The sequence below is a fragment of the Plectropomus leopardus genome, chromosome 6, assembly GCF_008729295.1.
Source record: "Plectropomus leopardus isolate mb chromosome 6, YSFRI_Pleo_2.0, whole genome shotgun sequence".
Lineage (NCBI taxonomy): Eukaryota > Metazoa > Chordata > Actinopteri > Perciformes > Serranidae > Plectropomus > Plectropomus leopardus.
Genome location: NC_056468.1, coordinates 24,813,934 through 24,829,328, shown reverse-complemented (window position 1 = coordinate 24,829,328; position 15,395 = coordinate 24,813,934). Strand labels below are relative to the sequence as shown.

General features: G+C 40.9%; 1 protein-coding gene across 1 annotated transcript; it reads right to left on the bottom strand.

The window, feature by feature from the left end:
- Positions 1 to 3,877: 3,877 nt before the first annotated feature.
- znf366 (zinc finger protein 366) lies at positions 3,878 to 13,929 on the bottom strand. The gene is made up of 7 exons (XM_042487625.1): positions 13,793 to 13,929; positions 10,511 to 11,560; positions 10,259 to 10,426; positions 9,232 to 9,382; positions 8,577 to 8,768; positions 5,936 to 6,110; positions 3,878 to 5,849 (listed from the first exon to the last, which is right to left on the bottom strand). Exons 2-7 carry the CDS (start codon positions 11,551 to 11,553, stop codon positions 5,167 to 5,169), a joined length of 2,412 nt encoding a protein of 803 aa, XP_042343559.1. The 5' UTR covers positions 11,554 to 11,560; positions 13,793 to 13,929; the 3' UTR covers positions 3,878 to 5,166.
- Between the last annotated feature and the right edge of the window lie 1,466 nt (positions 13,930 to 15,395).

The following is a 15,395-nucleotide window of genomic DNA, read 5'->3' as shown; positions in this document are numbered from 1 at the left end:
TGACATAAAATTTAAAAAGAAGTCTCTTAAATGTATATATTTTTTGATATCGGCCTAATAAAAGGAGAGCAGAACTTTTGAACAGTGCTGTTGATGTGACGATGGAGGGCGCTGTTTAAACACAAAAGAGACAGACCAGATAAATACACCTAGAAGTGTGGCAGCTTTACTTTGCCCTGTGGCAATGCACAGAAAATTCCTACTGTTTGTTACTCACCATCATGAGTGACTGTTTCCTGGAGCTTGTCAGGACAGTAGATTTGCTCAGTCATGGTTGAAAGATCGCAGACGATCCCTTAAAATGTTAGCACACCCTCAAAATGAAGCAGGAGGGTTCATGGCATCCTAAATTAGGAGCTAAGCTGTTTTACTTTTGCAAAATTCACCTTAAACATGTGTTTATTTGTCAGTGCACAGCAGGGTCATTGACCTGCTGTCCTCTCACCTCTCTGCCAGTGCTTTTGTTTTTTTATTAAGAGGACAGCCCTCAGCTATAATTACAGTAAGTCTTCTTGGCAGTGAGTCAAAGGAGGTTACAGGTTGGGACTGGGTGGGACAGGTTTATAAAACAAAACGTGGAAGAATTTTAGCACCATCTCGTTTTCTCATTCGCCATCAAAACAGGAAGCTCTTACCGAGCTGCACTATAGAGAACTGACAGGAAATAAACATTTCTACGTGCACAAGTGGGGATACAGCCATCTTTTCAGGAATATACTCTGACTGTTCTTTATTCTGTGCCAATGTTATGATTTGTTGTGTCCTCTTGTTGGTCTCCTTTGTGTCAGTACTTAGTGTACAATTAATTCAAATCAAAAGTCCTCTCTGAAATGTCTCCACACTGTATCCTCCATGCTCGAAAAGATGTCTGTTGGACGAGGCAGAGCACAGAAGTCAGATGTATTTGTTTTATGTATCACAGTTATGTGCATTTCCTGTCTGCTCGCATTTTATTTCATAGCATCATATAGTATTGGAATAGGTAGGCGGCATGTGATACAATGTGTTAAAACATGATGATGATCTTTTTGGTGGAGTACTTTTTGTAGCAATAAGAACAGTGTTGTGTGTAGGGAGTGCCTATAAATATATTGCTGTGCATGAACAATAATGCTTCTGTGAGAAATACATGTCACCCAATCAGTCAGATAGTCAGAATGAGGACCAACAGTCAGAGGTCCTGATGACACCAATTGTAGCAGGAACTACAGCAGAAGCTGTTTTGAGCATTTTGCCAGGTGTTAATATGTCTGTCTGTCTATGGACAAATTTTGTCAACACAATAACTTCGCAGCCATGCAAGATGCAGTCATGAAACTTTATAGGCGTGTAGTTGAGATCCAAATGAAGGCCAAGTTTGAGGATTGTTGTGGTCTGAGCAAAGGCACCAGAAACAGAGGGGTACAAAGTCATGCACTGGGCTTTTTTGTCTTTATTTGACGAATGACGGAGCAGACTGGAAACAAGGTGAGAAGTCGACACATATTGGTGCTTTGCAGTGGACTTCAGTGTGTACATATTCTGCTGTAGGTATCCCTCTGTGTCTGCTCTTTACAAATGTCCATGGTGAGCTGACGCAGCAAGTGATTATGTTTAGGCAACAACAGCACATAGCAACAAATGTTTGGATGGGAAGGAGGCACATGGTGAAAAAGACCATCACATTCAGATGGGAAGCGAACACTGGACTCCTGTATGAAGGTCTCAGATTTGGTCCATCCACTGCCCCCCAACGGACCTATAGCGCCCTCATGCTCCTTATATTGCGTCATTACAGCCAGCATTTCAACCCGACGCGTCATTCTGCATTTCATGTTGACACGACGGTTCTGTCTGGACGTTTACTCAAGTTACGGGTATCATGCAGATGCGCCAAGTGCCCTCTGACCATTCCACTGCGTTCTCACCTGACATTTCCAGTGTCTTTTTATGCGAACATAAAAGGTGGCTTTTGGTGCTGTGCTTTTATGCCAAAAACACTGTAAAAAGTGACCATATTTCATAAGTTCAGAATGAGAACAGGCTGGTAGCCTATGACACACGACAAGGTACCAAGGCTGGAATCGAACTCAGTGTACAGACGTGTAAAGTGGCGTTCACTCTAACCCATCAGCCAGGTGCTCCAGGGGTCCATAAATTAAGGTAGGGTAGTCTGGTAGTCTGGTTAAGTAGAAGTGAACATTAATTTTACAACTGTTAGAATTATCTGATATTTCACCAAAAAAGGCAAATATTAGAGAGGAATCATCTCATGACCCTTCAGATTAATCTTGTATCCCTTTAAAGGGTTAGAAACGAGCGGAAAAAAGACAAACTAACATTAAATTTGTACTGTATATAGTGTAGTCTTGTTTTGAATCACATTTCATATTTCCTGTTTACACTTCCAAATGAGGTATGGGTATGCAGGATAGAGACGACCACACCAACTTGAGAGATGGAAGTGAAAACCATTTTGTATCATTGGCGCAGCTTGTAATGAGGTATCTTCTGTTATGGAGTATCTTTGCTACTATTAATCAAGAAGTTCAAACTAACTTTGCCATGACCGTTTACAGCAATAAAACACTGCTTACACATTGATGCATCGCAGTATATAATGCAGAATGACTAATATTACTTTGATGCTTTAAATACACTTTAAATATATACAATATATTTTACTTTTTTCTTAAGTAACCCTATTGTTTTGATACTTTTGCTCAAGTAAAGGATATAATTACTTTTTCCACCACTGATATCTGGAGCCTGAACATCAGTTATTTGCTATAGAAAAGCAGAAAATAATGTTTTTATTTATTTATATGTTTAAGGCCAACCACAGCATGTGTAACAGTAAATGTGTAACATCACTTCATTGACCAGTGTGTATCACAGGATTAAACTTCCCATCACAACAGCATCTACCCGTTCTCCTGTGTGTCTGAGTGATCTTTGCGATCTCATGATATCTAAAGTTTCAGTTCGCGAAAAAGCACACAGGAGTGATAGAATTACTGCATGAAACGCCATCTTTCATAAAGTCTCTGAGGTGTGGTCAGTCATGTTGTTCCTCAGAGACTGCACAATATGATGCTGCTGAGAGGGGCTGATTCTTGTTAGGAGACAAAGATACAAACAGTGTATCCACCCTCTGTAGTTCCTCTCTGGAGCTGGCGGTCAGGATTGAAACGTGTAGGTGAGGAAAGGAAAGGAGAGGAGGATGTGAGAACTTCCTCAAACTGTTTGCAGTTTCGCCCTTTAGGGCACGGTGGTCGTCACTGGTAGAAATAGAGAAGCTGCTGTTCTGCATTTTATCTGAGAAGAAATGTCTCAGTGTTTACCTGACTGGTACAACAGACCGAAGTATAATGTGGTATTGCAGCCTAGTGAACTTCATGTCTTATTGAAACAGAGTTAGAGATGCTTTAAATGACCTTTTGTTGAATTACTTTAGGATATGATATTTATATCTGTGAGATATCCCACATGATGCATTGTTTGATAATGTATCATCTTCTACTTTGTTATAAAAAAAAAAACTCTTTAATTCCAGATAGTATTTCTACTTTCAGCGAGGCTTCTGCAATGAGCAGAAACAATGCTTTATTCTGAGTCATACAGACATATGAAGCCTTTGTCTGGGACACCCACTGTGTCCGTCACTGCTGTTTGATCGCAACCTAAAAGAGAGAAGGGGAGAGGTGTTTTCTCTTCCTCTTCCTCTGCTTTGAAAGAGAAGCAGGAGTAGAAAGGCAAGTTTTTTGAAACTCACAGCAATCATCTCTGGCTTGGTGAGGTACGTGTCTGATGGAGAAGACTGAGATTTCATATATGGGTTTTTAGTGTTTAAAAAGGCGTCTAAAAACAAAAACAGCAGGTTCATTGCACCAGTTCATGCGTTCAAGCTTTTATTTTTTATTTATTTATCAGAATCGCATTCATTATATTGCCATACAATAAAAACACAACCACTGCAAAAAAAAAGAACTAACAAAATCAAAAAAACCCCAAACATTAGACATTAGAAATAAAGACGCCTGAAGAAGAAAAGCCAACCATTGTCACATCTGTATTTGTCAAAAACACAATGTCCCACAAAACAATTAAAATACCAAAAATAACCCCGAAACATGCGCAATGGTTTTAGAAATAACAGTGGGTTTTTTTTTATATTTTTTTATTTTAATCACATATTTACACATTTAAAAGAGTCAAAGTTGATGCAAATTGCATATTTTAGTCAATACTGCAAATTATTAAAAAACAAACTATTTTTGCGTTTATTCACAAAAAGCTACTCCCACATCATATTCTTCCACTCATAAATGCACATTAACTCTCTCTCAGTGACTTTTAAATCAGTGTATGATATGTTCTGTACATGCAGTATGCTTCACAGCTTTGTATTTGAGTTACTTCACTTAAATCTTCTGCTTTGTTAAAAAACACAATATGTTCATCTTTCTTTTTTTGTTTGCTAAGCTACAATATCAGATCCTCCATAATCAGTTTTATATAGAGACATGCTTTCCTTCTACTTCCCTGTTAAGAACACTTGAGCCTTCTCAAAAAAAACAACTCAGTCACCCAAAAAATGTCAATATTTTATGTTTCTGCAAACCACATATATGTTACATTTTCATGTTATTGAGTAGCATTTATGCTGACATTAGCAATAATGCTATGTTCAGTGTATGGTTAGGTTTAGGTACAGACAACACTTGGTTATGGCGAGACAAAGATAATGTCTTGGCTTAAAATACCTAATTTCTGGGGTACACCCTGCTTAAAAAAACATTGATCTCTCTGTAATAAACAATAGCTTTTTGTGCTACTCTCCTGCTGGAAAAACTGCGACGGGTCACTTATAAATTTGGCGTTTAGCCGTTGATTGTTAAAAAACCCCTGAAAACGCAGTTATGACATTACAAAACAACCGCTATTTTTTTGTTTGTTGTTCTCAAAGTGGTCTGCAGCAGTCTGCAGTTTGGCAGGTCTCTCACCAAAATGTCACCCCACCTACCATCCCCTCCACCCCCCGATCAGCTCACATATGATGTCACTTAAGAAACATTGATATGATATACGTATGAAACATCCAAATGTAACACAATGGTTTGCAGAGATGTACAATGCCAACATTTTATTCTAGCAACTGGGCTGCTTAAAACCTGCATCTTCTTCTCATTCTTCATCTACTTCTTTTAATTCTTTGTCTTCTTCTTCCTCCTGTGATCCTGTAACTCCCATAAAGTCAGTAGTGCACAAGTGTTGCACTCTTTCACCTGTCTCTGCTCTGCTCTGACTCGTATCTACTACATCGATGTCTGCATCACTGAAATCATCCGTCACCTGTTTGCTTTGCTCTGCCTCGTCTAGCTCTTCTAGTTCTGAATCAGAACAGAGCCCTGTCTCATGGTGGTACTCCTGGTCACCCAGCTCTGACTCAGACTCATAAGCCATCTCTGACGTCTCCTCTGACTGTAAGAGGTGCACCTGATCACCTCCTTCTGCTGCTGACTCCCTCTGTCCATCTAAACTCTGCTGATAGATTTCTTCCTGCTTCTCCCCTGACCTTAGATCAGCTGAAGACTCCTGTCGTCTCTCCGCCAGCTCAGGGATGTATTGGTCCTCCCCAGCCGGCTCATGTTGGTCCATCTCAGGACTATACTGGCTCCTTCTGTAAAAACTCTCCTCATCCTCCTCCTGACACGAGCTTCCAGGGACGCTCTCGCCATCAGACTGGGAGAGGCGGAGGCTGGGCAGACCCGGGGGCTTCTGGGACAGGTCAAACGGCTCCTCTTGGCTGAAGCGGGTGAGGAGGTCCATGGGAGTGGACAAGCAGAATCGCCCTCTTTGCCGAAACACTGAAGTCAGAGAAGTAAGTCATTACATTGAGCAACTTTTGGAGCAAAACTAATGAATATACCATCTACAGTTTGTGCATCCTTACATCTTTCATCCAGCCCTCTGTCCATGACGCCATGTTTGACCTTCATGTGCCTGGTGAGGTTCCCCTTCAGCGTGAATTTGCTCGGGCAGTAAAGACATTTGAAGGGCTTGCTGTCGGAGTGGAGATGCATGTGGCCCATCAGGTTGTGCATCCTATTGAACTCCTTCCCACAAAGCTGAAAAACAAAGTTTCCGACCAGGTAAGTTCCTATTAGATAAATGAGATTTTTAGCTTTGACCTGCAGCTTTAAAATTGGCACTGTTGGTTAGTTGGCCCCCGAATTTCACCACCTTTTAGCAGCCACAGTTTTTCCCCCAGCAGGCTGATATTAAGCATGGGGGTCAAGTGTTTGTGTGTATGAAGGTTTGTGTCCCTGCTTAAGGGTTGGGGGATGGGCAATGGGAGCGGCCTATCACAAAAAGCTGCAAAATTTTCAAATTGATACACAAGGACAGCTGAATGACTGCTCACACCAACTGGAAAAAATGGGCAACACATGGATACATGCACAAACATGGCAGCATCTATGTCAAATTTGTGCTTGTTTTTTTACACAACATTAACAGTAATGTGTGTATTATGATTCTGAATAGCTGACATAAAACTCAGTTGGGCACAGCGACCTCCTGGTTGCCTTAAAAAAAAAGGGGGGGGGGGGGGTCAGAAGTCTTGAATTTGACTTCATACCAAGACATTTCATCCATCTGTAGTTGAGGAGCTTGAGTAAAAATTAAAATGTTTCCCTCTTAAATGCAGTAAAAGTACAACAAACAAGCAGCTCAAAATGGTATGCGAGCACAGTACTGGATTACTCTCCAAAACTGGTTGTAAACACTATTTGAGGACACAAAAACAATAGGCCGACACCATCCACCTATTATTTTTCTTTCTCTGCCAAATCTCCTTTGTTAGATGACTGATTTCCACAGACTGCTAAGTTGTAGAGCAACACGTAATCATGAATGAATGTGCAGGCATTCAGATATACATAGACACACGCCCTCTCTCCCTCCTCCTGTCCTTGTTTTCCTCCTTTCCTCTTTGTCTTCCCCTCTCTCTCTCACTCCCCGACACACACACACACGCACACAAACACAAGAAAAACAGAAAGAGAGAGGAAGCAACATCGAGACAGGGCCAGGAGGAGAACAGGGAAGGGCAACTCCTGCGCTGTCCTTCCTCTGCATTCTTTTTTATTAGGGTGGTCCTTTCCTTCAGGAGGAGAGAGGGACTGTAAACTGTCCAAGAGGACCGTGAGAAAACAGGAAGCTCCCTCCAGCACCAGAGAAAGCGAGATGAAATCTATTTGAGGGCCCTGTTCTCCGGGGAGGCTGGGGGGCCATTGTTAGAGAGGCAGTTTGTGTGGCGATATCCTTCCTATGGACAAGGAGGCTCCTACTGCCAAAAGCCTCTCTGCTATCTGGTCATCGTCTCAGTCCTAAACACCAAGGTCAAAACAGACACCCCAGAAAAGTGGGGAAATCCTTTAATAGCAGCTGCTACTAAATATTAAAGCTTTGGATCTTGGCTGACTTTATCAGTTTATACACATAGGTTTATTTAGTTTATAATAAAAGCGGCACCTGGAGGCTTGATGTCTTTATCCAAGCAGGAGTGAAAACTAAAGGAATAGTTTGACATTTTATGAAGTGAGATGAGAGAAGTGATCACTCTCATGTCTGACACTTTTTGTTTTTGTACAGATAACAAATAAAAAAACAAATAATTTGATCTGATCTAAAACATTATCCGGTCAAGGCGTGCTGTAACTGATTGGGATCGGGAATATATAGCTCATAGAGCATCCAATCCATCGTTTTATGCCATCTGTCACACAGATGTTTTCACTTTCATGCACAGCAATACAGAACGCAACCTTCGTCACCTCTGCTCCACTAAGCTGTCTGTCTCATCTGCTGAACTTAAGAACAGCGGCTGAGCTTCGCCTACCACGAGATCCCACACACCATGAACGAATACACAGTATGAGGCTGTTTATTTGTGTTATTTACTGAAGTTATAAGCACTTGTTTCATTTTAGCTCAGTGTGAGAGCTTGTGTTTCGCCTACAACTATAGTGCATGGTTATTCTCCGCCCTGCACCAAGGAGACACAGATAGCATTGCTGAGTTTACTACTCCAGCTGCAGCTAAACCTACTTGTTGAGTTCGGCATTTTTGTCATTGCCACCTTGTTTTTTTAGTCAGAAGTAACCATATTTGGACAGGAGCATAGAGCTGTGGAGAGGTGAGGTTTTGATATGACTGAGAACTGAGTACCAACTTGTCACAAGATAGTCACGCCCTAAAGCATACCGTGCTTTATCAACTATTTTACTTGAAAAAGGAAGATAATTTACAAAATGAACACCATGCTATACTAAAGAAGACTATAAATACTTTACTTTACTTTTACTGAGGTAATAAGTGACAAGAAGGGTCATTTTCTCTATACTATTGGACTTCCTCTTGCAACCAAAAAGGTTGACCCTTGCTGGCAATTAGAAAAATGCAGGTGTAAGGCACTTCAGACCCAGAGTTTATGCCCACTTTTTTATGTCATCTTAATCATTTAACTTACGAAAAACTGAAGATAAAACACAATGCAAAGAGCCACATCTGACAGGTTAAATATGACCAACCTTGCATTTATAGGGCTTGATGTCTGAGTGGACGATCATGTGAGCCTTGAGAGTCTGTTTTTGGACAAAACTCTTGAAGCACATGTGGCACTGGTAGGCTCGTATATTGGTGTGGATGAGGACGTGGCGCTTCATGTTGGCCAACAGGGTGAATTCACGACCACAGATGCGGCACTTGTGCTCCTTCACCCCCTAAAGAACGAGAGAATGTGGAAATAGTGGTGTGAGAAATGTGGTCAATGGCCGAGTTTGTCTCCTGCTTAAAGTTAAGGTTAGTTCAATCTCTAAAAATCCTATTGATCTTTATTTTGTCATGTTTGCATTTTTATTTATTGATTTTGTTTACTACAGCTATTAAAGTGGAAAGAAAAGATGAAAACTGGACGTTAGGGGGTTAAAAATAGCTTCAGGAGCCATAATTTAAGAGGAAATTGCTTTGAGACAGCTGCCAAAACAACCTGTTAGGCTATTGTCCAAACTCATTCAGCCATCTTCACTATCTAAAATGTGCACAAGGAATAATGGAAATGTCTTGATGTGACAGCAAAATTGATAATTCTATTTGATGCCAAAAATCCATGCTTTTGCTTCCAACCCCTCAAAAAAACTTTGACAAAATGCCGTCATTTCTCTTTGTCCTCCTAATTAAACCTACTTTGTGAGTGAGCGTGTGCTGTTTCAGGTGGTGCGACTGGATGAACTCCATCCCACACTCGCTGCAGATGTACGGTCTGATGTCTTTGTGTTTCATCATGTGGTTCTGAAGCTGGCTCGGGTACTGGAAAGTCTTCTGGCACTCAGCACACCTGCAAGAACAAAATGTGTACAGTTCACCTCATTATAGAGCCAAATAGAGAACTGAAATGTTAAAGCAGTAGTTCAACATTTCGGGAAATGTACTTGTTCGCTTTCTTTCCGAGAAGATCAAATACTGTAATTCCCGACAAGAAAATGAATAAGGGTGAGACTGAAAGTATTTCACTGTTAGAGAGATGGTCCTTTCATATCACTGGGCTTTCTATAAAGTACAGAGATGCAAATACTTTGGAAATCAGTGCGAGAAAATACAGGAAAAGCTGGGGTATTTGTTTTTTCTCAAGAAGTAGAAAACCTGCAAATACCAGAATGCACTGTGCTGTGCTGAACCAATAATGCTTCTTCTGGTGGGTGACGTAATGTTGCTTGACAGTTTTCACCATGGATGTATTAACTCTCTGAAACCTGGAGCAACATCAGTTTTTTTGTGCTGTTTTCAGACACTTTTTACAAGTATTTAAACCCTTGTATTGGTGTGATTTCTTTCAAAAAACATGAGAAAAAAGTAATGAGCAACTTAGTGAGAAATGTTCCATAAACTGCAAGACATGAGTAAATTTTAGAAAATTATTTTTAAAAAAACAAGGGAACAGCTATAAATATAATTATCATAATTGCATATTTAAAATTACGTTTACATTCTGTTAACATTTTTGTAATTTTTAAATGCTTTTCTGGGTCATTTACTTGTTTGCTTTTTGTTTTACTTTGTTTTTCTTTTTCTAGTCTTTTAAAAAATAATTTTCAGGCTCTTTTTTTCAAATTTTTGGGTAATTTCTTCTTTTGTTGCCAATTGCCTTCTTCCTATGTTTTCAACAGAAATAAATAAATAAATCTGCAAAACCTGAAACGATTTTTGTGCTTACCTGTATAGGGTGGGGCCACGATGGGCAGTCAGGTGCCTCTTCAGCTGTGCCAGCGTGGGGAAATCCAGGCCACACTCAACACACACGTTCTCCTGTCCTTTCTCATGCTTCAGCTCATGGGCGCGAAGCTCACTGGGGTAAGCAAAACCTCTGCCGCAGACACTGCAACTGAAGGGGTGGATAAAACGAAAGTTAAGGATAAAAAAAAAGAGGACAGTTGAAAATAAAAATCACCTCTTATAAAACATCTACCTGTATGGCTTGACGTCACTGTGCTGCATCATGTGTCTCTTTAGGTGGCTGGTCTGTGTAAAGGCCTTGTGGCACACCTGGCACTTGTGCGGCCTCATGCCCTGGTGGGTGAGCAGGTGTGTGTGCAGGTGGCTCAGCTGCTTGAACAGCTTCCCACACAGGTGGCAGCCGTGCGGCTTGATGCCGTTGTGCCCCAGGATGTGCGTGACCAGGTTGTACTTTGAGGTGTAGGACTTCTCACACATACGACACTTCCACCTCTTTTGGTCTCCACCCACGTCGACGTAATAACTGTCGTCCACGTGAACATTTAGGCCGAGTTTTTCTGCACTGGTTGTCCCTCCACGAGGAGGTCCGTCACGGCCACGGTGAGGTCCGTCACGGCCACGGTGCCCAGGGCGGAGCTCCTCTCTTGGGTAAAAAGAACCAGGCGACAGATGCATGACGGGGCCATGCATGAAAAAGGGGTACGGGAAGAGGCTGTGATGGAGAGGTGGGAAGTAGGGTGGGTGGAGGAGGAGAGGAGAGGGAGGCCAAACTGGGGAGGGACTGAGAGGCTCCTGTTTCACCTGCACAGGTAGATTCATACCTGGCGATCTGGGGTGAAGCTGCAGTCTGTTTAGCTCGATCATACCTGGGATGGGTTTAGGAGACGGGGACGGAATTGGACGAGGTGGGAGGGAGAAGGGGATGTGGGAGAGGTGCACCGACTTCTTACTGCTGCTCTCGTCTGCCTCCTCTGCTCCTCCGTCAGGAGATTCACCTCCCTGAGCGTCCATTTTGAAAGGAGTTCTTTTGCGTTTTTGGGATCCTTCTTTTGGAGCGTAACTGGGGCCAAGCATAGGAAAGAAAGCAGGAGAGCTGAACGCACTGAAGGTGTCTCTGCTAGGTGATATGCTGGGGTATCGAGGAGGGGAGAATTTTTGGGGCTTGATGTAGAGCGGAGGTGGGTTTAGGTAGAAACTGTGCTGAGATGCTTGTCTTAGCTGATCTCTGAGAGGAGGACTTCTTGCTGGCGAGAAATTCTCTGCATCTGTTTCCATCTTCTTTCTGTGTGCATTTAACAAGCGGAAACATTTCTGTAAGAATGAAAGTTTATTTTGAAAAGACATGCATGTAGTGAGTGCAAATTGATATGTTGTCCCCGAACGGCAAAAACTGATGTTAAAGGGGTAGCTAAGTGTCACATTTTGACGTTTAGGGCCACTGACAAAGTATTTGATGAGTTGGGAGAGAGAATGTTTTGAAAATATTGGATAGTTTTACTTTTTTGGGTCTCGATCAATTAATTAAATTAAAATACAAGATCTTTATAAGAAAAATGTCTCTTTGGTAGAACTGCTAAAACTCAGAGATATCCAAAACACAACAGGAGGCCCCTTTTTGGTTGCAAGCTAAAGCTTTGGACAAAAGTTCATCCAATGACTCCTCGTCTGGTTTCTATTTATGATACGAAACGGTTTCTGTGGAAGGAGAGCAAGCGGGCAAACACACGCGTACAGTGTTGTGTTGACACCCACACCTTTCGGTGTTCAACCTGAAACCTTTCACTTCTTTCTTTCTCACAGATCTCCTCCTCTCCTGAAAGTAGGAAGTTATCTGTGAAATGTTCACCTCTACCCCCCGCACACTTTTCGCTTCTCCATGCTTTTTTCTCTGCTCTGTTCATCTTTTTTTGTTGTTTTTTTTGATTTGCACTGATAGCCAGAGAGAACTTCCCCTTTTCTCCTCCACTGATAACACTATGTGATGTTCGAATCAGTGTCTCTGTGAGCAGCCTGAAGTCTGAGGTCCATTAAACAACTGATAAGCTTAAAACTGTAATATGTTAAGATGTCATATGGCCATAAATAACATCTCCACTGCAGCGTCTTTGTGCACTCTTTAGTGCTGATGATGGACATGGGTGAAAAGACGATACTCAGGGGGGAACTGTCTTACTTCTGCATGACATCTAAAATGTGCTCGGCACTGTTGTACATATCTATTCTATTCCTGTAAACGGCTCAGTGCTTATCAATGAGAACTGCTGCGATCAATATCAAACCGCTGTAGCATGACCACTGCTTTTATTGTCTGCTGGAGCTTCAACAAACCCTTATTTATATTAACCTGTTCATTATTTCCTCAATACATCGATAACTTGTTTGGTCAAAAAAATGTCAGAAAATGGTGAACGTCAATCAGTGTTCCCCAAAGGCAAGGATGATGTCCTCAAATTGTTTTGTGAACATCCCAAAAAATCTTTTCTTTTTTTTCAGAGAGAAGTGAAGACATATTCACATTTAGTTTAGTTAGTCACAGATAATAGTTGACAACAAGTCGATTCATCATTGCAGCTGTATTGTCTGTTACATGTTATGTCTCTTTTGCAGATGGAGCAGCTACTCTTTCTATAGCTTAATTATTATAGTCTATTATTTTCATGGTCAATCAATATGCAGATTATTTGCTCAAATAACATTTTGACGGTATTGTTCAAAATTTAAAAAAATGCCTGTTACAAATTTGTCAAGACATATTGTTTTGTCTGAACCTATATATATTCAGTTAAAGAAAATCACCAAATTCTCATAATTTAAAGGCAGAATATTAAGGTATTGTTGTTTAAAAATGTCTTAAATTATTTTTTCATTCCAGAATACCTTTTGTTGATTGACTAATCAATTAATTGACTATTTCAGCACTTGCATCCAGATTCACACACATGCAGACAGTTTATTATGACTGAATCATTTCTAAGTCATGTTGCAGTGATGACGGCAACAAGTGAGGATGACAAAGGAAAATAATGAGGTGAAGATCAGCGCAGAAATTACACAGGAATTCACATTTTGTTCCTGCAAAAACTTAAAAATTTACACGCAGTGCAACACACACTCTAAAATCAGACAATATTACTTTCCAAAAAAATAGAAATACACATTTCAGGGACATTGCAAGCATTTAGTTGTAAATTATTAGTGATATATTGAAAACATAAAGGAGAAGACTGTTATTCAGCCACTTCAAAAGATTTTATAACAGTGTCAGATGCAAACTGAAATCAAAGTTTTCCTTTCAGACAGTTTCAAACACTCCTGGATCTGATCCTGTTCTTTTATCCTCTTCACCTCTCCCTCTGAAGGTGCACTGTGCAGAGACCCTGGACTATACTTTGCCACACCATGCATTCCAAACAATCCATTAAAAACCGAAGCCCCTCCTCATATGCCAGCCCGTGCCATGTAAGTGTGTGAGGCTGCAGCGAAGTGTGTGTGTTAGTTTGTGTGTGTAACTTACCGCTTGAGTGTAGCAGAGTGTGTTTTCTGTGATGCTGTTGGCTCAAGTGCTGCTGCAGCTGCTGCCGTTGTACCTGTACCTGCGTTTCTCTTCTGCCTCCTGCTCGCACTGCAACTCTCCTGACAATGAGCCGCCCGTCCACGGATAGCATTTGAAGTGACTTAAGAAAGAGAACAGGAACAATCACTTTGTTCTCATTTTTCAGATGAGTACCTTCGGAGAGAAGGAAGGAAGGGAGGGGAGAGGAAGTCAACAAGCCTAGTGCCTTCCTGCAGAAAAATAAGGAAACACTAGATAGACATCTCCATTTCTCTATGAAATAGGGATTTGCACAGCTTTTGGGGGAATGGCGAGATCTGATGTTGCACAAGAAAACAATACAGTTTGAATGTTTAACAGCTGTGAAGTGGCGTGCATTGATGGGAGATGATCTCAGTTCTTTCGCTTTGTTCAGTGCAAACAAATGCATGCTCTGAATGACTGATTTCACATGCATACATTAATAAAAATCTTTTGTTTTTAGATTAAATGTGAAAAGATTTTGAGCACTTAAAGAATGACAATTTAGGACATTTCAGGTATTTTAGGCTGCAGATGATAAAGTTTATAGTTTTATAACGTAAGTTAGGTGCATAGTATCACAGAGGGGCTGTGTGAAGGCTTGTTTAAACATCCAAGTAGGGGGGTGACATATTACATGGGTGTTGTGATCCTCTGCCAGAAAAATTTGAGCATTAAACACTTAATTTCTTGCATTTGTGTCAATTTTCTGCATTTTCTGCATCACTTTATGGTGTATTTAGCCAAAATAAAAGTCTTCTGCTACTTTCATGTTTTTATAAGGGGGATAAATGCACATATTCCCCTGCGTCCCCTACATCTATAATATGAATACTTACGCAATCCAAAAAGAGAGAGAGGAAAAAAAGATGCATAGATCTGGCAACTAACACCACCTTTGTGACACTTGTGTTATTCAGGGTTTCTTCCTTTTTAAATGGTTGTGTTTGGAACCTTCCTCAAAGTGTTATCAAAAGTTGCATAAGTATTCCTGTAATTTTGTCCAACTCTGATAAAAGCATGACAGATAAAAACAGTAACGGACAATGAAAAATTAACTCATAAACAGGTTACATGTGTCAACACAGCCACTAGGAGGCAAGAGTGGCCCACTGTCTGAGTGACACTTCATGACATCTTCTTATAGTGACTGCAGTTATGTTTTATGATCTGTGGGTGGATGTGAAATCTATATAAATTACGTAAAATAAGTCCACGTCTCCATGTCCCACTCCTCCCCGTTGGAACAGAAGTTGGCGAACAAAGTCGATGAGCTGTTATGAACTTATTTTTAATTGAGATGAGGTGGCAGTTACTGCATCAGGAGGGAGCAGCAGTAATTGAGCTCATATCATTGGGACGGTGAAACGGTCTTGAATGGGTTGTGGGCGATCATTAGCAACGTTAATTAGCTCATGAGCCCAATTAACCTCAGACCTGGACAATGTGTGCGTCAATTCCTGTGAGGAATTAAAGACTATTAATAGAAAGGAATATTTGTAGGTGCGCGTATGTGTCTTTATCATCAACATGTTTTTTGTTT

What these genes read in the sequence shown, in the direction of transcription:
- znf366 (XM_042487625.1), bottom strand. Translation starts at nt 11,553, where the DNA reads ATGGAAACAGATGCAGAGAATTTCTCGCCAGCAAGAAGTCCTCCTCTC. An exon ending in CGTGGCCCCACCCTATACAG is followed by an intron (nt 9,383 to 10,258) that starts GTAAGCACAAAA and finishes TTGTTCTTGCAG; the next exon opens with GTGTGCTGAGTGCCAGAAGA. An exon ending in CAGAGGGCTGGATGAAAGAT is followed by an intron (nt 5,850 to 5,935) that starts GTAAGGATGCAC and finishes CTCTGACTTCAG; the next exon opens with TGTTTCGGCAAAGAGGGCGA.